This window comes from Sinocyclocheilus anshuiensis, unplaced genomic scaffold (genome assembly GCF_001515605.1).
Source record: "Sinocyclocheilus anshuiensis isolate Anshui unplaced genomic scaffold, SAMN03320099.WGS_v1.1 scaffold1289, whole genome shotgun sequence".
Lineage (NCBI taxonomy): Eukaryota > Metazoa > Chordata > Actinopteri > Cypriniformes > Cyprinidae > Sinocyclocheilus > Sinocyclocheilus anshuiensis.
Window position 1 is genome coordinate 264537 of NW_015549731.1, and position 13761 is coordinate 278297.

The 13761-nt window shown below is 35.4% G+C and overlaps 3 protein-coding genes across 4 annotated transcripts; 2 read left to right on the plus strand and 1 right to left on the minus strand.

Moving 5' to 3' along the window:
- Positions 1-794: 794 nt before the first annotated feature.
- Positions 795-3314, plus strand: LOC107660790 (N-acetyllactosaminide beta-1,3-N-acetylglucosaminyltransferase 2-like). Of its 2 annotated transcripts, XM_016450205.1 has the most exons (3): positions 795-896; positions 993-1073; positions 1592-3314. In XM_016450205.1, exon 3 carries the CDS (start codon positions 1595-1597, stop codon positions 2960-2962), a length of 1368 nt encoding a protein of 455 aa, XP_016305691.1. In that variant the 5' UTR covers positions 795-896; positions 993-1073; positions 1592-1594; the 3' UTR covers positions 2963-3314. The 2 variants fall into 2 exon arrangements, with proteins under 2 accessions (XP_016305691.1, XP_016305692.1); XM_016450206.1 differs by lacking the exon at positions 795-896 and having other exon boundaries at positions 903-1073.
- On the minus strand, positions 2991-5671 carry LOC107660792 (probable RNA-binding protein EIF1AD). Its single transcript, XM_016450208.1, has 5 exons — positions 5570-5671; positions 5078-5189; positions 4872-4980; positions 4678-4786; positions 2991-4109 (listed from the first exon to the last, which is right to left on the minus strand). The coding sequence occupies exons 2-5, from the start codon at positions 5162-5164 to the stop codon at positions 3830-3832; spliced, it is 585 nt and encodes a 194-aa protein (XP_016305694.1). The 5' UTR covers positions 5165-5189; positions 5570-5671; the 3' UTR covers positions 2991-3829.
- Positions 5667-13619, plus strand: LOC107660788 (transmembrane and coiled-coil domain-containing protein 6). The gene is made up of 14 exons (XM_016450204.1): positions 5667-5746; positions 6027-6135; positions 6270-6394; positions 7154-7263; positions 7990-8173; positions 8262-8366; positions 8860-8951; positions 10160-10276; positions 10467-10581; positions 11457-11625; positions 11779-11873; positions 12647-12814; positions 13103-13228; positions 13324-13619. Exons 2-14 carry the CDS (start codon positions 6045-6047, stop codon positions 13342-13344), a joined length of 1518 nt encoding a protein of 505 aa, XP_016305690.1. The 5' UTR covers positions 5667-5746; positions 6027-6044; the 3' UTR covers positions 13345-13619.
- Positions 13620-13761: the final 142 nt, after the last annotated feature.

Below are 13761 nucleotides of genomic sequence, written 5' to 3' on the forward strand. Positions count from 1 at the left end.
TAATGTACTTTCAGTGCAACTTTCAGTAGTAAGATTACGGCTTAGATGTTAAAAACCATATAATGAAGCAAGAGAGAAACACAAAGTTCTGTTACTAACCCTAACTTAACCAGCTCGACTTGTCTGACCAAGACTCTGTCAAGGATTAGTTCTTCTAGTGATCTTATCTAGTTCTTCTAATCTTTAAAAATGCTTGGAATGGAACACATTTATCAACAAGCAACCTGAAGACAATGAGTTTGTGGGCGAGCTGCCAGGGGAGAAGATGAGAGCCTTTTAAACAGAATTTCTGGTGAGCTCATGTTAATATCATCACCACACTGATGAAATACTTGATTATATTCTAGATTCTAATCAACAGTGATGCTGATATTGCTTTGTAATGCTCCCTGAGGGGAGTAACTTGTTATCTGTGGGGCTTTCAAATGAAAATGCAGCACAGTGACAACTCACCATACTTGTCAAACAAGACTGAATGAAATTACAAAATACAAAAGTGGATGTGTGTATATGTATACTGATAATAAATAGGGGACAACAGGGCTTAGTGTCACAAGTGGAGGTTGTTATTTACCTCAAAAAGATTCTTAGGTCAAAAGATAGATTTTTATTTAATTTTAATATTTATTTAATTTATTAAATTACCTTGTTTCCACCTGTTTTTATTATTACCTTTATTTAACCATGAAAATGACTCACTGAGATTAAATAATCTATACAGAATATCTATACAATATTCATTAGAGTAAAAAGTGTGACAACTAGCCCCGATCTCCTCTGTATTAGTCTTTAATCGCAAATGAGTATCGTGGGCGTGGCCTCAAGCGCGCACAGCACACCTGAGTTTCCATTCACAACCGAAGTCATGTGAGCGCTCCACAGTGTACGAGCAACAGGTGAATGCGAGTTTACTTTAAAACAGATTTATATATATTTTTTTATTTTGTAACGAGACGTTTCCTCATATTCCATGTAACATTTTTGTCTTTTAGTTTACGCATAGGCCTACATTATGGGAATTATGATGTGAATGACGCCAAATTCATCACAAACTACATCACCAGGAAAACGTGGTAAGTTTAAAGCGATTTTAGTAGTTTAGTAATAGCAGTTTTCTTTTCATTTCGTTGTTGGAACAATAAAATAATCACAAAGAGAGAACAATTATCATATAAACACTTATTAGTACTCAACTTTTTCGAGTAGCACAACTTAACTGTAGTCTCATTACGAGTTGTTTCGTTAAAGTTTTTAATGAAAAGTTTTTTGTTTGTTTTATTTTAAATTTAATTATTTTTAAAACTTAAATAATAATAATAAAGTTTATTATAAAAGTATTTAAGTAGTATATAGGTTACTGCATTTTATGGTAAATAATTTTACATCAAATCTTATGTAAATAATATTCCCTTACAAAAACCTAGCATTCCATTTTAGTGGATACTAGGGTTACAATGGGGAATTTTTGAAGATTTTTGTTGATGTCTGAATAGTCTGCAATGCCTGGGTTGACATAATCTAAGTGACTAAGAAAAAACATGTTTAAGAAAAATATTGATCTGTTTAACATTCTTAATATTTCTTTCCTCAGTTTATGGCTTCATGTCTGTGTCGATACCGCCGGCGGATCCTGTTCTTCTGTTCGCCGTGCATATTGCTACTCCCAGTCTACATATATGTCTCAATTGCTTTGTGCTATGTCATGAAACATGGGGCACCTGGTGCACATGTTGTTAATTCTGTGCTGCCGACACACTTTACTGCCAGCGGTCTCAAACACTCCAGAGATCTGGCTCCTCATCCTGCAAAATCCTTCTGGAGAAGCGAACTAGATGGTAGCGCTCTGTGGAACATCATCCAGTTCATGACGGATCGCCAGTATAACCCCATCCTAAGGCCTCATCTGGCTGCAAACGCAGCCGGTGTTTCTTACAACACAGAAACGTCCAGAAGGACTGGGGTTGGATGTTCTCCAAATTATGAGATTAACAATATAATGCCAGATTACGCCAATCTACCAATCCAGATGAAGAATTTTGTGACCGCCATGCACTGTCGAGATTATCCGCTGCTCATAGATCCTTTAGATGTTTGTGATCCTCAAGCAAAGAAATGGGCACCAGTATTGCTCATGGCCATCAAAACTCAGTCTGTGAACTTTGATAACAGGGAAGCCATACGAGAAACTTGGGGGCGTTCAGGAAGAATAAAAACCCGAGGTCGACAGCAAAGGCTCGTTCGCAGAGTCTTTCTTCTGGGGAAGTCCAAAGACTTGCATATTGAAGAGAAGTTGCATTTAGAGAGTGAAAAATATGGTGATATCATCCAGTGGGACTTTATGGACACCTTCTTCAACCTCACCCTGAAGGATGTGCTGTTCTGGGACTGGTTCTCGAGGCGTTGCCCACATGCCCATTTCATTTTTAAGGGTGATGATGATGTATTTGTGAGGACACCTGCTGTCCTAGACTATCTGCTGGCTGAAGCGGCAAACAGAAGCTTCTCAGATGGATCCAGGCAGGCAAATAAAATGGAGACGTTTGTTGTGGGGGACGTGATAAGCAATGCCACACCTATACGCTCTAATGGGACTAAGTACTACATCCCGGAGAGTTTCTATAAAGGGTGGTACCCATCATACCCTGGTGGAGGAGGGGTGATTTACTCTGGTTCTCTTGCACATAGGCTTTTGGAGGTATCACAGAGGGTTCATCTGTTCCCCATTGATGACGTCTACCTGGGTATGTGTCTTCAGAGACTGGGAGTTTACCCTATCCACCACCCTGCCTTCCTCACCTTTGACTTCCCCAAAGATGAGCCCAAGGAACCCTGTGCGAATCACACCATCCTGCTGGTGCACAAGCGAAGCCCTGCTGAGATGTTCCAACTTTGGACTGAAACGTCGACACCCAGCCCTGAATGCAGAAATACAATGCTGAGAGTCAAGCCTAGACCTGACTGAGATCAGCAGACTGAACTTTTTTTTTTTTTTGTTAAAACAAGTTCTCATTCTTACTGAACACTTGAAAACTGATGTTATACATTGTGAGGTATTTTGTATAAATTTTAGTTTGGAATATTTTTGACTTTCACATTTTGCTTCAACTGCCTAAAGGTTTTATAAACAGGCTTTCTGCAGGTTTTATGATGGTAAATTTAAGACCTTTTTAAGACCATGTAAAGAAAATGTAAGGAATTAATTGAAGGGAACACAATGTCAATATGTTTTCAAAATCCAAATGTTTAGGGAGCACACAGTGAGTTGTATTAACAACACTTGAACGTTTAAAAATACAGCTTTCAACAGATCTATACCTCTGCTCCCAACAACTAGAGTATTTAAATAGTCAGAACTTTTATGGTACCTGCAAAAAAGCGATGTTCTTCCTCAGTTTTATGTCTTGTTTTGAAGTACAAATGTCTAAAAATCTAAATCTTGTCTAAAATCTTGTTTTAAGCATTATCACGCTTAATTTTGTTAGATCTGTCAGAAAAAAAATGACTTCATTTTGCATCGAAAGTAGAATAATCTTGATTCAAGTATGTTTAGATATTTGCATTGGTTTAAAAAAATGTGTACAAAAAGTTTATTACAACACCGTATTTACAAGAATTATAATATACAATGTTTCTTTTAATAAAACAAAATGAGTTCGAGACTTGAAACAAATGAAACAGGCAGAAACTTCTGAAAGCCATCACAGAGATATCATTCAATGCAATAATAGCTCAGTCTCAGGCACCAGTATAGTTTTCCAGGTTTTTAAGTCCAATTAAAGTTCATAGAAAACTGTTCTTGGTCATACTGTGGTGGAAGCATCTTCCAGTATCATGCGGTTTTTAATGCTCTTCTTTCATCATCATCTTCCTCCTCCTCTTCATCATCACCACCATCATCATCATTGTTGCCCTCCTCATCTTCATCAGTCTCTTCCTCACTCTCACTGTAGAGAACAGTGGCACGATTGGTGTTTACAAAAAGATCGCTGTCATCATCCTCAGAGTCGCTGTCACCCTCCTCTTCCTCCTCTGTTTTTCTTTCACTTCTTTCTTTCGGGGCTTCCTCATTCCTCTCACTGGATGTGCGATCCTCCTGGAATCCTTCTGGCCTGTGTGAAGTGTGAAAATGCGGTTTACTAAACACATTTCAGCTTTGTTTTCCTGAACACAGGAATTTTAATTAAATAAGACCTTCAAAAATGCTTAATTTCTCCTATTCTATCTATGCATGCTTATATTATCAGTTGCATTTCATTTGTAGTTGTATATTACTTGCATTTAACATTGTGTTCTCCCCCTTTTCTCACCTGGCTACAACATATTTTATGCTGACAACCTTTTATTGCTGAGTAATACGCATCACTTCAGTACTAGGTTTAAAGAGATAGTTGACCCAAAAATGAAAATGTTGTCATTTAGTTGTTCCAAATGATATTTAAAAACATTTTTTTTATGTTTTGAAGAATGTTGGTAACCAAAACGTTTCTGGTCCCCATTGACTTCCACAGTATTTTTTCCATACTATGGAAGTCTATGGGGACCATCAACTGTTTGGCTACCAATACTTTTCAAAATATCTTCTGTGTTCAAAAGAAGAAAGAAATTCATACAGGTTTGGAACAACTTGAGGGTGTCAGATATTCAATTCAAATTTAAAAAAAGACATAATGGCCTTACCAGACACCAAGTTTTCTCAGGTACTGAATATGGTCCCTGTAAAGTATAAAGTTTATTTCTCCTTTCACCTTCCCTCCTTCTTTAATGGGATCAACAATGACAAAGTCTCCTAACAAACAGAAAGACCATGAAAACCTTTTAGTGTCTTTAAGAACAGACTCGTTATATATCCATGAAAGGTAAAACAAACTGACCTCGTTTGATCCAGATGTTCTTGCGGAATTTAGTAGGCATACTGACAAGAAAGCGCTCGCCGCTGCCAGTCACAGCTTCATGCAAGTTATTGCCATTACTTCCCAAGACCTGTGATGTGAAGGAGGTATATAATTATTAGTAGCATGGTATAATGTGAATACCGAGTTCTCAAAGCCTTACAGATCCCAAAATCTGGTAAACGTACCCTCATGATATGCTGGTCTTCAGTGGGTGTGACACAGTCCTCCAGAACTTCTTTGACTACGTGCTTGCGTTTGGTTGCCTTTGACATGGTAGATATAAAACGATTCGGTCACCTGAATAAAGACAAATATTTTGTTTGAGAAATATTGTTAAGAGGTGAGAATGTGGACTACAAAGAATAAAGCGGTTCTCAGGGCAACACAGTTACGCTTTGAAATGCATCAACACACACATACAAACCCCATCGTGGCACCTTGCTAAAACACACATAACAACTAAACCCGTGGCCTGTATATCATGATCATTATAAATGCTATAAGGTAGTATATTCAAAAAGTCATTTGACATAGGCTATGATTACGTAAATGTACTGTTTACAATTTTAAAGCATGGCATAGACACGTGGCCTTCATGCTGTGTTGGTCTGGACAAATAAAAACCTTCGATGTCTACATTTATTTAAATTGTAAAAGCGCAAATTTTTCATAGTCACCTAGAAACCGTATATGAAACTGGATGTACTCCGAGTTGATTTACTAATGGCATCGACATGAATTGCCTTATTGCTGGCGTTTACTCGAGTCTTCTTCACAGAAGTGTGAAGCGAAACGCGAGACATGCAGCTGATTTTGAAGATTGCAAAATAAGAGCCACACGAACTCAGTTGAGGGTGAGCGCAATTTGTGTATAACTTAACGGCCTGTAAATGTATAAATGAGTTGTTAAAACCATTTATTTAATAATAATAATAATAATAATAATAATAATAATAGGATATATTTCACAGAGTCCTAGGAAACTTTTATTTTGAAATTTAATTTTCACGGTTCACATTAATAAACATCCACAGCGAGCCAGGCTGATAAAACGCTTTGAAATATGTGATGAGAGAACCAGATAGACATTCAAATAATACGATAATCAGGGCGCAAATTTTCATTTGGATGCAGTGAACAGTCATCTTAAAGATGTGGAGATTGAAACCCCTCCGTCACAAAGCGAGTGGATCTGCCAATAATTTGGAGGAGTTCAAACACAAGAGAAGAGAGTTTGAGAAAGGTGTGTGTTTTACTCTTGTCTATATTATTTTACCCCTTTCATCTCTCAATCTATTTTGCTGATTCTGTATACGTTTGTAATGTATTAATGTAGGCAAAATAATAGATATTATTTAGGTATTCATCTACTCATAGCTCTTAGACAGGCACGGCGAGACAAACAGCTCATCAGTAAGAGACTCCTGCAGAGTGTGGATGTGGAAGAGAAGGAGAAGGGAGACTCCATAGAGACTGGCTCCACCCCTCTGTCACCTGAACAGGTCAGACTGAATGTTTAGGGGCCAGTTGCATAAATTTAAGCCTGTATTTTAAATGGGTCATATGATGTTGCTAAAAATAACAATATTTTGTGTATTTGGTGTAATGAAATGTGTTTATGTGGTTTCGGCCGGCTTGTGTGAGCGGCGGCCGGTGGGCTTGAGAACGGCGTGGCCGGAGGGCTTGTGGCAACCACATGTGACAACCCCGGGCTGGACTCTGCTTCGTCCACGGTGAAAGCCGATCCGGCGATCCACATAGACATGTGGGGGCGTGTTAGAACGAGCCGTTTTAGGTAGGCGTGGTTGACTCTTAACTTTTATAAAGAATATCTCTTTGGATTTGAGACTTTAGTCTTTGCAACTTTACAGATCTTCTTTATGCACCAAGAGCTTGTAACACTCCAAAGAGAAAGGAAAAATTGAAATTGCATCATATGACCCCTTTAAGACTGTCTTAAGAGTGTGACCAACTAGCAGTTAGCAAAGGGGTAATCAGTCTTATTTTTGGATTCAACTTAGATTAATTTATGATTTAATGTAACTGAATAAAAAAAAAATTATGGCCAGTCTTAAAGAAAATTGGATGACTAACGTGTAAGACTAGTCTACACCTTTTATGCAGCCAGCCCCAGGTTTATTTCTGTACTGTGTACTGGATGTATGGGGAAAGTAAGGATCTCATTCTCAGCAAACTATAAATATTGCTCATATGTCGTATGAAGCATGTGTGTTCACTGTGTGTTGTATGTATAACATCAGGTCAGAGAGATGATACGTGGAGTCCAGTCTGGGGGAGAGGAGAAAGCAGCTCATCTTGCATCTCTACGAAAAGCACTAAGAAACCCAGAGAGCCAACTCACTTTCATTAAGTAGGACTTCAATGCTAACACAGAGTTCATTTTATATTATTTGCTGCGCTGCATCATCTTGTTTATACATCTTTTTTCTTCTCATTTGTTTTAAATTAATACATTTTGAATTAAATGTTTTTAATTATTTACTTTTTATTGTTATTTTTATTTCTTAATCATCTTTTATGATTATTTTATGATTTTTTACAATCGTTTTTATGTAAAGCACTTTGAATTTCCATTGGGTATGAAATGTGCTATGTAAATAAACTTGCATTGTGTTATTTTAGGAGGTCTACAAATTATATTTTTACTGTGTAGGGGTAAATTTCACAAATAAAGTAATATTTCATCCCTAAATTAAACAGGAAAAATGTGTATGTTGCAAGCTTCATGTAGGAACAGTAATTTTTTATACAAATTTTTTGCATTGTGCTTAATTGTCATGAATATAATATCACATTTGCACATTTTTCATTGAGATTGAATATAACAACTATATTTTATAATCCTTATTAATGATCTTATATAGTAAAGATAATATAATATACTTATATATAATATATTATTATTTAATATTATTTAATATTTATATATTATTTTAAATTCTAATAATATTTATATTTATGTATTTTAATCAAATAAATGCAGAGCATAAGACTTTTCAAAAACATTAAAAAAACTTTATTAGATATATAGATAAGATACTGTAGTTACTGATGCAGTGCCCGTGTTTTTCTTCAGATCAGAGACCAGCATGCACATGTTGATCGGACAGCTCAGCTCTCATAATGCTCAGTGCCAGCTGGAAGCGGCACGCTGTCTGCATGAGCTGTCTCACTCTACTCACCCCAGTGTGGGTCAGGCCTGTCTGCCTGCCGGCCCGTACCTCCTCACTTACCTTTCCAGTCAGAGCACCAAGCTAACGGTCAGTGGGTTGCCACTTTGAAGAGGCATGTCAGAGGCATGCAATCGATCAGTCCTCATGAATTTGTCTCTTTTGTCTTTTCCTTTAGGAACTTTGTTTATACACTCTGGGAAATCTGTGTCCTGACAGCGCTGTGGTGAGAGAGAAGCTTCTAGCTCAGGGAATAGTTTCTGCACTGGCAAACTGCATTCACGTAAGCTCATTTAGGTTACTAATAGTAAACGATTACTTTTGTTAACTCTTATAATTGACTATAAATCACTAATCATATACACTGATAATGGTATGTATAGCATCTCTGAATGCATTCTTACAGGCTGAGTCTCACAAAAAAAATCTGGGTTATATTTCATCCCAAATTAAAAGAAAGAGACAAGAAATAAAATTTTGCATGAAGAAAATTTATTTTTGGACAACTGATAATTATGTGCACATTCACCCCTTAAGTTATACTTGTTCTCGTTATTATCAGTGTTGATTCTCATTACTGTAAGAATAATATTTTTGTTTTTTATTTTTTATCTTTAATATTACTGTAAACAGATGATTAATTGTCATGTAATGCAGAAAATAATAATGAAATAATTTTTTTTTCTTTTAGGAAAATTTTATTTCTTTTTAATTTGAGGTTAAATGTGACTTGGACATGTTCTTGAGATCATGAAATAGTAAGATTGTTTTTCTAGAATCAGAGGTATAATCTGGTGGTGGTGGAGGCGGTTGGCTTCACTTTGTCTCAGCTGTTACAGGCGAAAGACACAAATGAAAAAATCATCCCGTAAGTGACCACAGCTTGTTTCGTTAATGTTAATGTTCATTTGTAGTATGTGCGACAAATGGACTAAGGTCTTGGCGCACTGAAATTGCTATAGCTTACTATAAATAGTTAATGCTAATGACAAATATTTAGGGATGTAACGATTCACTCAACTCACAATACGATACGATTCATGATACTGATTTCATGATACAATTTTCTCACAATTTATATATATATATATATATATATATATATACACAGCAAAAACTAGTAGCATATAGGGATGTAACGATTCACTCACTCAACAATTTTTCTTTTTAACAAAAATGAGATTTAAGACAAATAATAAATGAAAATGTGTCCTTTTATATTGCTTGCACAAAATGCTGCACATTTCTTTATGAAATTGAAATATGTCAAAAAACAAAACAAATTTTAAACTTTAAAACACACCCCAAATCAAATAAATAAATAAATAATACAAATAAAAGAAATCTCTTCATATAAACAAACTAAGGCTTTGCCTGTGCTCTTTCCATTTAAAATAAGAGGCAACCACTACGTTTTAATCACGATCCAGACAAAGTTGCTGCATACATGCAGTTTTTTATTTAAGTTAGATTATATAATTTCGAAATCTGAAGCAGAAACAGAATATTTTGACTTTATTAGAGGCAAACACTGTATTTTTAATCACGATTCAAACAAAAATGCTGCATACATGCAGCATGAGCAGTTTTTGATTTTAATTAGATTGTATAATTTCAAAATTTGAAGCAAATACAGAATGGTCTGACTTCAGCTTTGTGAAACTATACTACATAAAACATATCTGGACAAAACAGAAACAGCAGACTATGAATCGTCACATATTTTTATCTCGGGGTGCATCATTACATCCCAACAAATATTAGGATACAGGTGCATCTCAATAAATTAGAATGTCGTGGAAAAGTTAATTTATTTCAGTAATTCAACTCAAATTGTGAAACTTGTGTATTAAATAAATTCAATGCACACAGACTGAAGTAGTTTAAGTCTTTGGTTCTTTTAATTGTGATGATTTTGGCTCACATTTAACAAAAACCATATCTCAACAAATTAGAATACTTCATAAGACCAATAAAAAATAGATTCTCTATGGGGTTCAGGTCTGGTGAGTTTGCTGGCCAGTCAAGCACACCAACACCATGTTTTCTGTGCTTGTTGTATATTTGAAACCCCAGAGCGGTCATGGCTTCAGGAATAGTCCCTCATGTGATCTCAGCGTTGACTCCAGATCCTGAGTTTGGTTATGGGCCAGCGACTGAGTGTACGTGGTGTTTGCACTATTTAGTCAGCAGGTGTGGTCTTTTCTCCTTTCATAATAACTTACTGAACAATGACAGAGTGATGGAGAGTTGTGCTAAAACCTGTTTAGTGACAGTTCTTCCAGATGGCATGAATTCTCTTTCAATCTCTATATGAAACAAAAAGAGGCTAGTCCGTAAAACATCAGTTGAATTGTGTCATGCATGATGTTGTGGTTTGCAGTAATTCGGATAACTCGATGCTGATCGCTCAAGGCGCCCTCTCTCAGTGCAGTGCTGTTTTGATAACACTAGGAAGCGCGGTTGCTCAAGGAAACCTTGAGGGTGGAATAGAGTTGGTAAGTCAATACAGCAAAAAATGTTATACCCACATCACGTACATACTGCACATCTGGGTTAGGACGAGAGTAATTTTGAATTAGTGTGTTCACTGAATAGAAACATTGCCTATTTATAATTCAATTATTAATGCTTTTATAATCAATGCTTACTATTGCATTATTTTATGAATTTCACAAAAACAAGTCATATTTAAACTTAAAACTGAACACCGAAAATATGTTGCATAAAGAAAATTGAGATTTTTTTCCATTGTGACATTTTTCCCTCTGATAATGACACTGAATATAATACCCATATTTATAATCTTTATTATATATATTATTCTAAAATATAAGATACAGTACTTTATATATATATATATATATATATATATATATATATATGTATAATCTTTATTAATTATCTTTGTTATATATTATTAAGATACAGTGGGGAAAATATTTATTTGATCCCCTGCTGATTTTGTAAGTTTGCCCACTTACAAAGAAATGAAGGGTCTGTAATTTTTATGGTAGGTTTATTTTAACGTATAGAGACAGAATATCAACCAAAAAAATCCAGAAAAAACACATTATATAAAGGTTAGAAATTGATTTGCATTTCACTGTAACACAGTACTTATCAGAGAGAGAGAGAGAATTAATATAGAATTTGAATTCATCTCATGAACCTTTATTGGAATTGTGGAATAGATGCCGATGCAAGGTTATAGTCTCTCATACCATAATATTTGAACTTAAGCTCTCAAACTGATCAAATTGCCCAGTTTATGAGCAGTATGATCGTGTGGTTCATTATGGCTCTCTCATCCTCTGAAAAACTGCTTTTACCTGCTTTCCTCTGGACCGTGACTTTTGTTTTTGCTGTGCAGCTCATTTGGCCTCTTCTGCGTTGCCTTGGTAACCTGCTGGTCAGTGGAGGTGATGTAAAGCCAGAGGACACTCGTCTCCTCGCCGCGCTGTGTGTCTTTAGTCAGGTTTACCTTCACCCTCATCCTGCTCTGTCCAGAGAGAGCCTGTGGGCACTCAACAACCTCACTGGTGAGCAGGACGTTAGCATGCATATGCTCAAATTGATTTGCACCCCAATTATTCATCCCAGTTAAAGCTCAAACTAAAATTAACTTGTGTTTATTGGAGAGAACACCATTCTCACAATTATGGCTGTGATGCACTGTCTTATGTTTTTTTCAGCTGGCTCCAGTGGGTTCTGCTCTGGCCTGCTGCTCCTTAATATGGTTCCCATATTAATCCGATTTCTGTCTTTCTCTAAAGGAATTAACTCAATGGTGAGGAACCAGCATGCATATATATATACATCAAGCTAACATACCTATATTTTTGGGCTATGACCCACTATGAGGTGTATGACCTTACACCGACCCATATTAAAGTATTTAAAGAAAACATACTTGAACAATGTTTGAGAAGAAATTACTCTCCTTTTCAAAAGTTTGGGGTTTTATGATTTTTTGTAAAATAAAAGAATATTTAAAATTGATTAAAAGTGACAGTAAAGACATTTATAATGTTATAAACGATTTTTATTTCAAATAAATGCTGCTCTTTTAAACTTCATTAAAGCATCCTGAAAAAATGTATCAACGTTTCCACAAAAATATTAAGCAGCACATCTGTTTTCAACATTGATAATAATAATAATAACAATAATAATAAAAGTTTCTTGAACAGCAAATCAGCATATTTCTTTTAGATTGTAATTATATTTATAAATTGTAATTATATATATATACAGTATATATATATATATATATATATATATATATATATATTCGAGAAACATTTTTCATTTTATAGAAATATTTCTTACTTTTTTCTAATACTTGTTTGACTGTATTTACTTAATATTATGTTGTTTCTGTCATAGTAAATCACTGCTGATAGATAACTTGTATTTACTGCATTGTTTTTAAAAAGTTTTATATTCCTGCTGCTGCAATTCTACTATACTCATATTCTTTCACATCGCATTCACATGTACATTTTGATAACATACACAGCTAAATCTAAGTTCTCACACAATTATTATTGTTTGTACAAGGCACTGAGAGTTCTGGGTAATATCGCCCATCATGGCACAGAATATTGTGTTGGTTTGACACAAGCGGGGCTGCTGACCACCCTCTGTGCCACACTCAAGATGGCCGAGCCAGAGGTGGTCACCCTGAGCCTGGAAGTGCTGTACATGCTGGTGTCCAGCTGCCCACAGGTGAATGAGACCATTTAAGAAACCATTCTCACTTAAAATAGGATTGCGATGCTATTATAGTTTTTATTCATATTTTTTAAATTTTAAATATTTTCCCATTTCATTATAATTTGAAACTTTTAGTAATTTTTATTAATTTTACTTAAAAACAAAAATGTTTAGTTTTACATTTAGTTAATGATAATAATCCTGCACTTCATTTTACATTGATCTCTGTCAGAAACTTAATGACAGGCTTACTTAGAATCACTCAACGAGCAAATTTAACGTAAGTCCTCCTGCTTGCAGGTGGTGGAGGAGTTTATGAGGTTAAATGGTGTTCCTCTGCTGGAAGCCATTCTGTACAACAGTGAAGGAGAGCAACGTGTCAGAGCTGCCTACCTTCTAGATCATCACTTCCCTTCTTTCTCTGAGGTCAATATTGCATTTACCTGCTTATATTTATGGACATATTATATGTGCGGAATCACCATAATCAATCTTCTCATTCTTTTTTGTTTTGTTTAAAGGTGGAGAGCTTTTCATCATAACACATCCAATGACAGAATTGCAAAGTTTACTCTTTGCAAAGATTTTCTGTTTTCTTCAAAGCAAACTGAATGGACTTTTCTGAATTGTACAGAAAATAAATACCTTTTTTACTGCACATGTGAAGCATGTTCATGTGTTTTTGCTACCTGCTGATCCGACTGACCCTTGGATGCACAGAACAGCATTTTAATGGTTTTATAAGTACAGTGAATATATCTGAATTTTGCCATTTCTTCAAAATTCACTGGGAGTTACACAAGCCTCACATGTGCTGACAACAGCACAGACATAAATACTGTTTACACTTTAAGTATGTTGAATGGTAAAAACATACATGTCTAATTTGTTTGCAATCCTAAAACAGTCAATGTTTATTTAGGATGATATTTATTATGAAGGTAATCCACTATTTCTCT

Bases quoted from the DNA above. Each gene is read 5' to 3' on its own strand.
- LOC107660790 (XM_016450205.1), top strand. From the start codon at position 1,595: ATGGCTTCATGTCTGTGTCGATACCGCCGGCGGATCCTGTTCTTCTGT.
- LOC107660792 (XM_016450208.1), bottom strand. From the start codon at position 5,164: ATGTCAAAGGCAACCAAACGCAAGCACGTAGTCAAAGAAGTTCTGGAG. The intron at 4,981-5,077 runs GTACGTTTACCA...TTCACATCACAG, and splicing joins AAGACCAGCATATCATGAGG to GTCTTGGGAAGTAATGGCAA. The intron at 4,787-4,871 runs GTCAGTTTGTTT...TCTGTTTGTTAG, and splicing joins GAACATCTGGATCAAACGAG to GAGACTTTGTCATTGTTGAT.
- LOC107660788 (XM_016450204.1), top strand. From the start codon at position 6,045: ATGTGGAGATTGAAACCCCTCCGTCACAAAGCGAGTGGATCTGCCAAT. The intron at 8,367-8,859 runs GTAAGCTCATTT...TTGTTTTTCTAG, and splicing joins CACTGGCAAACTGCATTCAC to AATCAGAGGTATAATCTGGT. The intron at 11,626-11,778 runs GTGAGCAGGACG...TGTTTTTTTCAG, and splicing joins GGCACTCAACAACCTCACTG to CTGGCTCCAGTGGGTTCTGC.